The 14,078-nt window shown below is 37.3% G+C and overlaps 1 protein-coding gene across 4 annotated transcripts; it reads left to right on the top strand.

Moving 5' to 3' along the window:
* The first annotated feature begins 1,299 nt into the window (after positions 1–1,299).
* On the top strand, positions 1,300–13,481 carry si:rp71-46j2.7 (uncharacterized). 4 transcript variants are annotated; one of them, XM_051128235.1, is made up of 17 exons: positions 1,300–1,390; positions 3,690–3,746; positions 4,297–4,399; positions 4,693–4,906; positions 6,140–6,282; positions 8,577–8,736; positions 8,811–8,866; positions 8,976–9,172; positions 9,260–9,370; positions 9,458–9,598; positions 10,256–10,363; positions 10,441–10,599; positions 11,610–12,210; positions 12,297–12,360; positions 12,445–12,620; positions 12,716–12,804; positions 12,900–13,481. In XM_051128235.1, exons 1-17 carry the CDS (start codon positions 1,346–1,348, stop codon positions 12,990–12,992), a joined length of 2,517 nt encoding a protein of 838 aa, XP_050984192.1. In that variant the 5' UTR covers positions 1,300–1,345; the 3' UTR covers positions 12,993–13,481. The 4 variants fall into 4 exon arrangements, with proteins under 4 accessions (XP_050984192.1, XP_050984193.1, XP_050984190.1 ...); XM_051128233.1 differs by lacking the exon at positions 1,300–1,390 and having other exon boundaries at positions 3,034–3,746; XM_051128234.1 differs by lacking the exon at positions 1,300–1,390 and having other exon boundaries at positions 3,037–3,746; positions 9,458–9,583.
* Positions 13,482–14,078: the final 597 nt, after the last annotated feature.

Below are 14,078 nucleotides of genomic sequence, written 5' to 3'. Positions count from 1 at the left end.
GTCTGGAAACCCTAGTACCCCTCACATCTCGTAAACGGGCCTGCAGCTGTGTGGCAGTTGCATAACGATGTCTGAGTGCATAGGTCCTTAGGTACTGGTCATCGTTGCGGTCTGTCACTTGTGGGGCTCCACTCCTGGGTCTGTCATGAACTCTGCCAGTAGTTCTGTGTCTTGATGCAAGTCTGCTGATGACACTTTAAGACAACAAGTTCACGAGCAACATCTGACTGCCTGCCACCGACCCGAAGGCGCGCCATGGCCAGGTGGCGCTGCTCGTCCGTTAAGTGACGTCGTGTGTTCATGGCTGTTTGAATGATGAACTTGGAATGACTTACTGACAGTACCAGCTTTTTATTCCCACAGAATGTTGAAATTGATGCCACATTGAAAAGGGTTGTCTTTTGGTATTGGCCCCAATATAAGGCACACCTGTACACAATGAGACCATTACATGGAAAACACAAAATGAGGTGTGTCTATCACCCCAATACAATTGCCTCCCTATCCTAAAAATGTCTGAAGTGAAACAAACACCGTATGTATGACATCCACTGAGTCTCTCACAATATCCCTAACTTATTGTGAGTAGTATATATATATATGAAGAGTTCAGATGCAAAAGCCTCTAAATCCATCTGACATTTTTTTAAAATGAGCCTTTCTTTCTGGCTACTTTGTATAGGTTTCTATGTAAGTACTGGTAATTCTGATTGGGCTGAGGCTGCAATTTACCAATTTCGAAGTAAAAGTATTTGATGGATGTATATACTATGTGTCGGGAGCATTCACTCAGTATCATTATTTCATTTTTGACCGAGATGGCTTTTAGCTGGTTTTGCATCTGAACTCTTCATATATATAAATAGCCATCATTTATTGTGTACTTTCAATTGGGAGGTGGCTGTCCCGAACCCTAACCCCTAAATTTAAACTAAATGATATTGAAATAATTTTTGTATTTTTTTTTTTTTTTCCATTGTTGTTTTTAAAATGATCTTTTTGATTCTTTTAAAAAGTGAAGTTCAAGTTTTCTTTGAAATTATGAAACTTTATGTTAAAAAAAGTCCTGCATTTTCATGTCACTTCCGAAACTGTATGGTTTAGTTCAGGGGTGCTCAACCCTGGTCCTGGAGATCGACTTTCCTGCAGAGTTCAGCTCCAACCCTGACCAAACACACATGAACCAGCTAATCAGGATCTCAAGGAGCACTTGATAATTACAGACAGGTGTGTTTGATTAGGGTTGGAACTAAACTCTGCAGGAAAGTCGACCTCCAGGAACAGGGTTGGGCACTCCTGTTTTAGTTCATTGGCTGAAACTGATTTTAACTACACTCCTACAATTATGATCAGGAAATATTTATGTGTCACTCTCTTTCATAGCTACATGGTGAGTAGATAGGCCCTATCATTTTGAGTTAATGTGTTCAAAAGTCTAAAAAATCTGTGTTTTTCACTTTTTTGGGAGCTATTCCATTTAACATAATTTTTTTTTATATGTGTACCATTGTTCAAAACTGTGCTAGGTAACTGTGTGCTGATTAGTATCTTTGAGTTAGGTTCAAAAGTATCTAAAATTGTCACTACCAAAACAATAATGACTGAAACATTTGGTGGAGTTTCGATAGTGACATCATCGATTTTTTTTCGGCTGTTAATGCACAAATGTGACCCTGGACCACAAAACCAGTCTTAAGTCGCTGGGGTTTATTTGTAGCAATGGCCAAAAATACATTGTATGGGTCAAAATTATTGATTTTTCTTTTATGGCAAAAATCATTAGGAAATTAAGTAAAGATCATGTTCCATGAAGATATTTTGTAAAATTCCTACTGTAAATGTATAAAAACTTAATTTTTGGTTAGTAATATGCATTGTTAAGAACATTATTTGCAGAACTTTAAAGGCAATTTTCTCAGTATTTTGATTTTTTTGCACCCTCAGATTCCTGATTTTTAAATAGTTGTATCTCGGCCAAATATTGTCACAACAAACCATACACCAATGAAAAGCTTATTTATTCAGCTTTCAGACAATGTTTAAATCTCAATTTTGAAAAAAATGACCCTTATGACTGGTTTTGTGATCCAGGGTCACAAATTTGTCACTACCAAAACAGTCAGGACCAAAACTTGTCATCATTGTTTCGGTAGTGACAAAAATGAACACATAATCCTTTATTTGGAAAAAATAAACAACATTTTAATACAGTTATGCAATTTTTTGTATGTATTTTAGTTCTTGTGGTGTTTTAGTATGTGGGTTTAAAATTCTGAGATGTGGTCGATATCAAAGCATTACTGTCACTACCGAAACATGGGATGTTTTGTCAAAAATAAAGTATAGTGAATTATCAATAAAGATGTTATGATAGTTTTTGGTGCAGTGTATACTCAAAGTAATGAATCCTTAACTTTGAATGATCAACTTTTTGTCTTTTACAAAGAATAAATTGATTAAAAATACAACAAATCTCATAAATTACACTTGAAATATTGTAAAAAATTAAATGTTATTGATTTACCCTCTGGAAAAAAAATAATAATTAAAATGTAGATGTTAGCAAAATCTTAATAGGTCTGTATAACCCTTCTAATTAAATTATATATTACTGTATTTCGGTAGTGACAAATTTGGGGAGAGGACAAATATTCCAGAACTTTCTGAAAATACAATATGAGAATAAATGCACAATTCCTAGACGTGTACCTTGGATATTATACAAATTTTGCATATATACAACTTTTGGGAAGAAAGTTTTTTTTTTGTCCAAGACGTTTCCAACTCTGACTTTGGACCAATTCTGGCTGTAAAAGAAAAACCTGTAATAACGTCCTCACGTCATTTTAATTTTGTATGCCTGCACAAGGCATAAGCGAAAGTAAAGTTCAGCGATTCGTTTATTTAAAGATCTGTTTAAAACACCGATTCCATCAATATTCCATCTTAACAAGGCGGGTAGAATGTGTGACTGTGCTATAATAAATGTAACTAATTAATTACGTAATAAATATAATAATGTTATGTTACATTTTTGTCACCTTGAACAAAAATATAAGTGAACAAATTCTCACCACCTGTTTTGCACAGACACATTGAAAAGTGTACTCAACGTGTGCCACCCTGCGGCAAAGATGGTTGTAGAAAGACGCATGAGTTAAAATACAATAAATTCACCATATTGTTAATGTTATCGCATGGTGTGTGCTTTACTCGTGTCATTTTATTACCACGCGGTAAACAGTTGCCTACAGTAAAATTAAAGTGAACGAGAACTATTTGTTCATGAAATCACTGTTGGTAATACATTTATTATCTAGAGGGAGCAGATTATAATAAAGATTAAGCATGTAGCTCTAGGGAGGGCAAATACTACGACATCTTCAAGTGCACCAATCGCAAATTCTTCAAACCATAAACACTTACCTTCCGGTTCTGCTTTCAATATGAGTCTCGTCAGTCTGGATGAAAGCAGAAGAGAGGGATAAAGTGTTGCGTATAAGTGGACGAATGAAGCAATCTAATGCGAAGGAATTTCTTTCTGAACCTGGACCTTTTTAACAATGTACGCTTGGCGGTGTTTCCTCGCCGTTGTATTTGTACTGGTTTGGTACTTCTCAGAGTTTGGACAAATATGGACGCAAGCCTTTTTTTGTTTTTTATGCTTTTTAAATTTCCCTTTCAAAAAGCAAGACCGTGAAACAAGCACTCAGACGGATGCTACACATGACGAAACAGAACAACAGGTAACAATCACAGATTATTCCTATTTGAGAACATTAAGAATATAATTATTATTACTTTAAACATGTGCATAAAGTTGTTGACAGTGCCCTGCTGGAAAGTCTAACTTACCTACTAATGTTATGTTTTGGAATTTGGTTTCTAAAGTTTCCATTAGCTGGTTCAAGCTGGTCTTTACCTGGCTGACCAGCTGTCATGTTCCCAAAACCTGTTGGACTGGACTGGACTGACCAGCTGGTAGCTGGTTTCTTTTTTTTCTAAGATGGTCTTCCAGTTTACACAATGTGAATAACCATTGCAGATCAGCTAGAAACCATTGTCTGTGTCACAAAACAAAGTCAGCATAAGTCAGATTTTTCAGCAGGGCAATAGAATTGAGGGCAGTTCTCACACCCAAACCTTCAGATCACTTTCTGTTCCTTATTTCTGTATGCAGGGTCTCCCAGAAAGCAAAAGCTCTTCTTACTGACCTAATTTCATGACTGTGATATCAGACATCATCAGTGAAATGACTGGAGTTTAATCCCTTGCACCTTAATCCTTTTGTTTCAGAAAAAGGAAGCTCACCGTGTTGGTGTCGTTGATGAGACTGATGCAACCAGAGCGGTGTCTGTGACAAAGGAATACACAAATGTACACAGGTCGCTCCTCCAGGGTAAATAATAATTTTGTTGTTCGCAAGCTTTACCCGCATTGTGCCTCTCAAGCGTGTCTAGAGATAGTGGCTAAAGCTATTTTCATGACATGACTGTGACATTTGTTGCAAACATGACATAGAACAGGAAGTTGAGGATCAGATAATGTTTCATAGGTTTGTGTGGCATAACTCTGTGGGGAAACTTTATATCCTGTTCATTTCCTCACCAAAAGTGATAGGGACATGCATGATATTACAAGGGGATCATTAAAGTTGTGCATGATTACATTTATTTTTTAATGTCTTTGTAGTGTTTAAATGTGCCTATGTTCACCTGGTCCAGCCGTGGTACACGGTTCCAGAACTTGGCGACAGTCAGCCCCTTCATAGGGCACTACTGGAGGAGTTTAACCTTGTTGTCGAGAAAGTAATTTGCAAAGCAAAGAACTTTGATTTATCTGTTACCAGTGTGGGTTGCATTAGGATCTTCACTCAGCACCTGCATAATGCAAAGCAGTCAGATGGGTGAGCATGTTTGTATGCCTCTATTGTATAATGTTCCGATGAGTATCACTATCTTTTTATCATTTTCCATCCTTTTCTATTTTATGCATGGTCCATTTTAGAACCATCAGCATAGAAACTACAGTGCCTTGCGAAAGTATTCATACCCCTTAATTTATTTACACATTTTGTTGTTGCTGCCTTATGTTAAACTGTTTTAAATGACTTTTTTTCCCCACATCAATCTACACTCCATACACCATAATGGCAAAGCAAAAAACAGGTTTGTGACAACTTTGCAGATTTATTAAAAATAAAAAACCTTTTGGACAGTGCGCCGACATATGGTGCAGTTGCGCCTCGGGTGTCCCAAGTTCCAATCCCGCCTCGTGGACCTTTCCCAATCCCACACCGCCTATCTCTCTCTCCCACTTACTTCCTGTCTCATCTCCACTGTCCTGTCAAAGAAAAATGGAAAAAAGTAATTTTTTCAAAACAGCGAAATATAGAAATAGCCTTAATGAAAACCCAGTCCAGAGCATTCAGAACCTCAGACTGGGCAGAACGTTAACCATCCAACAGGAAAATGACCCTGAGCACACAGCAAGAGTGGCTTTATGCATAGAGCACACAGCAAGTACACAGCAAGAGTGGCTTTATGCATAGACAACTCTGTGAATGTCCTTGAGTGGCCCAGCCACAGCCTGGGCTTGAACCCAATCAAATATTTTTGGAGAAACCTCAAAATGTGTTTCTGCCCCATCCAAGCTGACAGAGTTTGAGAGGTGAAGAGGTGAGAAAAATGGCAGGTAATTGCCAAATGCAAATGTACAAAGCTTATCGTATCATACCCAAAAAGACTTGAGGCTGTAAAGTTGTTTTTAGCTAAGTACTGAGTTAGGGGTATGAATACTTATGCAATGTACTTATTTCAGTTTTTAATTTTAAGAAATTTTAAAAGATCAGTTATTTTTACTTTGTCATTATGGTGTATGGAGTGTAGATTGATGTGGGGAAAAAATAATTTAAAGCAGTTTAATGTAAGGCTGCAACATATCAAAACATGAAAAAAAATAAAGGGGTATGAATACTTTCGCAAGGCACTGTAGGTTTTACGATTCTTGACGTCAGTGCATTTTTGCCAGTACTCATGGACTTTCCATCATATGGCTGATCACCTGATGCAGTTTGGAATGCTGCTAGTGAAATGAGTCACTATGAAAACTGTCTTGCTCATTTGTTTACTCGTTTCAGTTCTCCAGCGTTCAGTTCAAGGTCTGAGGAAATGGCAGTCCTCAGAACCTTCTCTCAAGCTCTGGTGCGAAACCTTTTTCCTGAGTACCTCTGGGAAGCAAAACTCTACCAGTGTGTCTTGACTGAGATCGTTGCTACAAAAGGTTAGTCCTACTGACCTTTGTGCTAAATACCTTCTAACGATCTTTCTAATGATCGGAACATTCATCAGCTATCTGGCATCAACATTTATAGCATTCATTGTTATGTTTAGGACAGTATCTGTGAAACAAACATTTCTTTGTCACTCAGTTTTCTAGGATTGTCTCAACATGCTTTTACTGCTTGTACAAACTTGTTCATCTGCATTTTTGTGTCCCTCAATAGTCATGCAAATCAGTACAACAAATCTTCACTTTGTCTACAATGGTTATGGCGACAATAAGGGAATCCTTTCTCTGGCCGCCTCCAACATCATATTTATTATAAATGGAAAAAATTAAAATAAATTGAAAAAGTGAAATTTGCTTTATAGAATTAATTGTAAATCAGTAAGGATATTTTGTTATCAAGAACTTTTTTGTATACCAAATCTTGATTGTTGGTGGTGTTGCCTTTACTGTCTTTCATCTTCGAGGCTGCTTTTATCTGATCATAATGTCAAGTCAAGTCAAGTCAAGTCTTATTGTCATTCCGCTACATGTGTGGACATACAGTGGAACGAAATGTTGTGTCTCGCAGGACCACGGTGCTACATAAATAAACATAAATATGAACATAAATACACTAGACGTAGAAACAATTTTTTAAACCTATACATGTAACTATACATATACTATAAATAATTGACTATACATACACATAACCTAAGACAGACTATACAAGTAGTTTACATAATAACTGTGCATGATAATGTGCAGAAGAGGTATTTAAAGGTTATGATGCAAATAGTGCAAAATGATTTGTGGTGCGTTGACAAGTAAACATTTGTAAGTCCTTATTAGGTCCTTGTAACGTTAATAAGTGTTAATAAGAAAGTGTCTGGTGCATAGAGAGAAAAGAGTGTTTCTACAGGTGGTTTGTCTAGCCCACGCACCTGTAGGTAGCACACTCAGAGGTGCACAATGTTTTCTGTGTATATGTAGTGTTTATAGGAAAGTGTCTGGTGCATATAGAGATGAAAGATTGCGTTACTACAGGTGGTTTGTCCAGCCCACTCACCTGTGTGTAGCACACTCAGAATTCCAAAAATTGTGTTTTGAGTTTTTCAACAGTTTACATTGTGGATAATGTTTCAGAGGGGGGTGAGGTGGTTGGAATTGAGGGCTCTCACAGCCTGGGGGAAAAAGCTGTTAAGCAGTCTTGCAGAGCGGGCTCTGATGCTCCTGTAGCGTCTTCCTGATGGCAGGAGCTGGAAGAGATGATGGGAGGGGTGGGTGGGGTCCTCCACGATACTGGTGGCTTTACCTGAGCATCGTGCAAGGAAAATGTCCAGAAGGGAGGGGAGACGGGCACCGATGATCTTTGCAGCTGTGTTCACTGTCCGTTGTAGGGTCTTGCGGTCAGCAGCACTGCAGTTCCCGTACCAGACAGTGATGCAGCTGGTCAGCACACTCTCAGTGGTTCCCCTGTAGAATGTGGTGAGGATGGGTGGAGGGAGACTTGCTCTTTTCAGCCGGCGGAGAAGGTGTAGGCGCTGTTGTGCCTTCTTGGAGAGTGACATGGTGTTGGTGGTCCAGGTGAGATCCTCCATGATGTGCACCCCCAGGAATTTGGTGCTGCTGACTCTCTCCACAGCCGAGCTGTCGATGGGCAGTGGGGGGGTGGTCAACAGAGTTCCTCCTGAAGTCCATCACAGCCTCCTTTGTCTTACTCACATTGAGGGACAGGTTGTTTGCACCACACCATTCAACCAGTTGTGCCACTTACTCTCTGTAGTGTGTTTCATCGTTGTTGCTGATGAGACCTACCACCGTTGTGTCATCAGCAAACTTGATGATGTGGTTGGAGCTGAACTTGGCAGTGCAGTCGTGGGTCAGCAGCATGAAAAGCAGCGGGCTGAGAACACAGCCCTGTGGGGCACCTGTGCTCAGTGTGGTAGTGCTTGAGGTGTTGTGGCCGACACAGACTGACTGAGGTCTTCCAGTTAAAAAGTCCAAGATCCAGTTGCAAAGGGAGGTGTTAAGGCCCAGAAGGTTTAGTAATGCAGTAAAAACATATTATTGTCTAATATTAGTATACACTATACAATTTAAAACTCTTAAATATGCAAAACTGAATTTTTAGCATCATTACTCCAGTCTTCAGTGTCATGATCCTTTAGAAATCATTCTGTTTTTCTGATTTTGTGAAACTGTGATACATTTTTTTTTTTTTTTTACATTTTTGTTATATTAATTGTATTGTGTATTTTCTACTAATACACTGATTTTTTTTTTATTCCTGTTGTCATCTCTAGCTCTTGATGTGCTTGTGACATCCCTCTGTAATCCAGACAACCTGAATCAGATGGTGGTTTTGCAGCTGGGTAGAGTAACCTCTAAAAGTTCAACAGAAAACCTGCTACACTCAGATAGGGAAGGCACACCGTCTTCCATGGGAAGTGAAGAAGCAGAAGTGTAAGTCATCTCAAGAACATAGTTTAAGCATACTTATTACATTTAGCTCATCCTGATTTCCAAAAATGTCACAGATTGACAGATGAAGCAGAGGACAGTCGGTCTGAAGACACAAAAGAAAAAAAGAAGGGTAATGTATCTTTCTCTTTCATCTTATAATGTGATTTATGAGCAGGAAGTGTACATAAATAATGTAATAAAGTGAAATTTAATTACCTTTTTCACTGTTATCTAAGCAGGCAGTAGGATCAAAGAACGATTTTCTAAATTTGTTGATAAGGTCAAGTCAAAGAAAGCCAAAAAGAAACAACATAAAAAGAAGAAGGAGCAAGAGCTTTTACAGAAGGCTTTAGCTTCACGAAGATCTGCTGTTATTGAAGACGATGATGCAAGCAGCAGAGAGGGCTCCATGAGAAGCGCCTTTGACTCGGATTGTGTATGGAAGACGCCAGCACGTGTTCATATTCCATTGATTTATAAAGTTTTCAGTGTGACTAAGTTTGTCTGTGCTTTCTTTTAAAAGGACAGTGAATCGGATGTTTACCTAACAACATGCGTCCAAGAGGATATGATGGAGTTTAGGCTTTCCTATGAGATGTGGCGGGTGGGCAAGTGGGCAGTCCGTGTTACAAATGTGAGGCATATTTTAAAACAAGAAAGCTAATCAACGTGCAAGACAAGTTGAGTTGAATAATTAAAAAAAAAAAAAACATTGTCTTAGGTTCAGAAGGAAAACGAAGAGCTGAGTTTCACGGTTCACCTGGAGGAGAGAAATAACCCTGAGAATCTCAATTGGGATGTGAAAAGGACCCAGTCAGAAATACTTAATTTTCACAGCCTCTGGCAGGTGAGAAATGAAATGGTGAGGAATCTTCAGTGAATTGGTTCTGTTGAAACATGTATTATTTTGTATTATACTACGGGGCCGTTGAATGCTTGAATCTGATTGGCTGACGAGCGTTCTAAGGTGTGCAATTACTTTCAGAGTAACGCACGGCGAACGTGGTTCCAGGCAGCTCTTGACCGCATTACGTATCCATATCACTTCGCCACAAGATTTCATTTATTTAAAAGCTCCTTACAGCCTAAACAACAAAATAACGAAAACCCACAACGGCACTGGCCAAACAAATAAATACAGTAAACAACAGGATAAAAACGACAGATTATTTACGTTTTTGCCACAAAATTACGTTTTATTATGTACGGAAGGCACATACTCTGTTTCTCCTACTCTCTCTCCCTTACAGACGCTCACACACACGTTAACATTTTTAAAATTAGCACCAGTGGCATTGGATGAGCTGCGTAAGGAATTAATCCTACTCACATTAGCGTTTTAAGGACAAAAACCGGACGAATGCCTTGAAATATATCACGTGATGGTGGCCGCATCACCACCTTGGGTGTGCATTATTTCAGAATTCAACGGCCCATCGTTAATTATTCCTTACTTACATTTACTTGATTAATATTTGTAATGCTTGCTTTTAAAAGCTTTTTTTCTGTCATTTTTAAGGATACTTCCACTTTACCCTCTGTATCTGCAATAGTAGAGAAAACAAAGAAGGATCTTGATGATGCTGGTGCAGAAGAAGTTAGATCAGCCTTGGAGCACTTTTTACAAGTAAGCTGTCACACACTATCTTGAATTTAAGAAGGGTTGCCAGTAGAAATAAATGTTTTCCTCTCATTTCTCTTCAGGAGCTGGTTTCTGATGCACAGCTTTGTCACACTCAGCCTGTATTCCAGTTCTTGTGTCCCATTGCACAGCTGCTGAGTGATAAGGAACATGAGGGAGGCGTCTGGAGTTTTCTGAATGGACTAGCAAGTTTCCTCACTCCTGGCCAAGATGAGGATGGGGTAAAAACTGTTTTATGATTTTATGTCAATAAATTAATAGCTTAATCTGATAATACACCACTGTTCAAAAGAAAAGAAATTAATGCAATTTTGAGAAAAAAGGGAAAAATCTTTCAGGTCCCACAAGTTCTTTGGTTTTTTAGCATTTTTGTGTATATGAACCCTTTCCAACAATGACTGCATGATTTTGAGATCATATGCAACTATTACAGAAGGTCCAAACGCTCACTGATGCTTCAGAAGGAAACACAGTGCATTAAAAGCTGATGGGTGAAAACTTATTGAATTTAAAAATCAGGGTAAATTTAACATATTTTGTCTTCTGAGAAACATGTAAGTATTTTCTGTAGCTTCTGAAGGGCAGTACTAAATTAAAAAATATGATATTTAGCCAAAATAAGAAAAATGTACACATCTTCATTCTGTTCAAAAGTTTTCACCCCCCAGCTCTTAATGCACCGTTTTCCCTTTTGAAGCATCAGTGAGGGTTTGAACGTTCTGTAATAGTTGCATATGAATCCCTCAGTTGTCCTCAGTGTGAAAAGACTGATCTCAAAATCATACATTCATTGTTGGTAAGGGTACAAATACACAAAAATGCTGAAAAACCAAAAAAATTGTTTTTCTGAAGAACAGCAAGCAGTTTAACTGTTCAGGACAAACAAGGGACTCATTAACAACTATCACTAAACAAAAAAAAAAAAAAACAGCTGTGGGTCATTCAGGTAACAACACAGTGTTAAGAATCAAGCGTATGTAAACTTTTGAACAGGGTCATTTTTATAAATTCAACTATTATTTTTTCTTACGGATTATAAGTAAATGTCTTTTATGTGAAATATCTTATTCAGGTCAGTACTAAACAAAACATAACATGCATTTTTGTGTGATCCTTCTTATTTTGGTAAAATAATTAACTTTTTTTGACCTCAACTGTATCTTTAGCTTCAACATAATGTAAATTACTGAGAATACTGCCACCCTCTGGTGATACTATGTTTTTTTCCCAGTCCCATAACCTGAGAGGAGATGATAAACTTGATGAATCAGGAGTCTCATTACATCACAGTGGACCAATAATACAGCCAGCCTGCATCGACATGGATGAAGAGCCAAAGGGGGGTGCTGTAGAAGTGCCAATGGCTACAAACGCTCGGTTTACGATCGGTAAACCTCGTGAAGAGACTGACACTTTCAGACGTAAAGAACCAGATATGGAAGTTCAAAACTCTGATGAACAGGATGTGATTTCAGATGGACAGGAGAGTCTTGCTGAGAGTTTAGATATCTTTGTTAACAGGTCAAAACTAGTCAGTCCTTCAGGACATTCCAATGATATCTCAAGCTCAGCTGTGAACCACACTGAGGGCATACAGTCTGACTCAGTCGAAGGCTGTAGAAATACTCAGTCTGTGGGCAAAACAAACAAGAAAGAAAAGTTAGCCCAAAAAAAGTCAAATGGATCACAACAGCTGAAAGTAAAAGAGAAAACAGGACAACTCAAGGAAGAAATGACTAATCAGCCTCAGGCTCAGAAAAAGGAACCCCAGAACAACTGGGAGCAAGTTGAGGCCACCAAAGCTGTATTTGAGTTACTTAAGGAAATAACTGGTATGATGTAACCCCCTTCTTTTGTTTGGCTTGATTGCCAAGAACTCAAACTGAAGTCATTCAATGTTTGTCTTTGCCATCTTCAGGTAACTCAGTCCTCGTTAACATTGTTGATGCCATTCTAAAACCAGTCCAGCCTTTGTTAAAAAAGTAAGTATCCCATTTCATATCTATTCAGACACCAAATATATAGCTGTAGATGAGAAGATAAGCCTAAGCTTTCTTCCCATGCAGGAAAATAAACAACTTTTTAAAAAGGATGCATCCCACCGAAGCTCAGATTGCATCCTACATTGACAATTTCCGGGAGAAGATATGGCCAGATGGAAACGCTCCCATCCAGCCGCCAAGTGACAGTGAGGACAAACACGAGACCAAGGATAAGGCTTTGCAGCTTATTAGTTCAAAATGTACGTGCGATATTTTCCCATGCCTTAGTCTTCGCCCTCATTTTTTAAAAATGATTCTTTCATCCAGTATCCAGTAATTGTTGTTGTGGTTTTAGATTCAAACTTGCTAATCCTCAAGAAGACTGAAGTCGAAACTATCTTCAAGATCTTCCAGGACACAGAGGAAAACAAGAAACTGGTTTATGTGAGGACTCAACATTATTGTGCAATTAAAATCCATTTTGAAACATGTATATATATCCATATTAACATTTATATTCTTTGTGTTTGTGTCCATAGATGCTGCTGTCATACATTCTAGGCCAGTTCCTACCTGGAGAGCCTGCCTTCAGTGCAATACCTAATCTAACTGTGAAGGATTTTGTTTCATAATAGAAAGAAGATCTTTTTTTATTGCAACTTGTCTAATGTTTTTAAATGTGCATTATTTAACATTTTAAGTTAATATTCTTCAAGAATGCATTGTGATATACCTCAGAGAGCTCAGCCTTTCACTTTCACTTTGACCAACATGAACACTCAAGATTTATTGATGTTTTATTAAACAAAAATGCTAACCTAAATTAAATGTAGCATTTAAACAAATGGACTGTGATTGTGTTTCACAATGCCACAATATCATGGGTGTACATTTTTAACTAATATTTTAAAAAATGATCACTGTATATGTAAGTTAACTTTGTTTTTGTACCTTAAAATTATACACTGTGAATAACTGATTTTCTGTTTTAATAAACAGCACAGGTTACTCAGGACAAAACAGAAAAGTCATTGTGATACTGATCATTTTACAACAAGACGTAATCAATACAGGGTCTGTGAGGAATGTATTTGAATAATAATGACAATAAATATATTTTACTACTATCTGCGAGTTATTTAATTTATGCACGTTAGTAAATTGTAATATTAATAACATTGTGTCACACATATTTTTAAGTTATCTTTGAGTTTAAATATTAAATTCTGTATTTTTTGTTTGTTTGTTTTTGCATGTTCATCAGTAAGTCTCTTCATGTGCAGTAAATTAGAAAATGAACAGGTTTTACAATTAAACCTTACCGTTTGCTGGCGTCGTTTTTGGCGGGTTTTTTAATTTTTTTTATTTTGCAATTATGTACATATTAAAACAAATATATACATCTCACAACAAGTAGAAAAAGGGTATACAGAGAGAATAATAAAATTAAATTCTGTATTTTTTTTTAATTCAAGAAAAAAGATTGAACATTACAAAAACATTAACAAGTAAATCCAGATACACCAAATATTAAAGCAATCTTATACAGTAAAACAGTTCTAAAGGGAGAGAAACAAATAGATTAAAAAAAAAGTAAATAAAAGATAAAATAAAATAAAGTAAACAAATAAAAAAATATATATATATAAACATAAAACAAAACAAAAACCATTGAAACAACTAAACAATAGTTAACATTTTCTTCCTTTTTCCTTAGG

This window comes from Labeo rohita, chromosome 14 (genome assembly GCF_022985175.1).
Source record: "Labeo rohita strain BAU-BD-2019 chromosome 14, IGBB_LRoh.1.0, whole genome shotgun sequence".
Lineage (NCBI taxonomy): Eukaryota > Metazoa > Chordata > Actinopteri > Cypriniformes > Cyprinidae > Labeo > Labeo rohita.
The sequence above is the reverse complement of the archived record's forward strand: the minus strand, read 5'-3'. Positions and strand labels throughout refer to the sequence as shown.

What these genes read in the sequence shown, in the direction of transcription:
- si:rp71-46j2.7 (XM_051128233.1), top strand. Translation starts at nt 3,564, where the DNA reads ATGTACGCTTGGCGGTGTTTCCTCGCCGTTGTATTTGTACTGGTTTGG. An exon ending in GGAAGTGAAGAAGCAGAAGT is followed by an intron (nt 8,737 to 8,810) that starts GTAAGTCATCTC and finishes AAAATGTCACAG; the next exon opens with ATTGACAGATGAAGCAGAGG. An exon ending in GTCCAGCCTTTGTTAAAAAA is followed by an intron (nt 12,361 to 12,444) that starts GTAAGTATCCCA and finishes CTTCCCATGCAG; the next exon opens with GAAAATAAACAACTTTTTAA.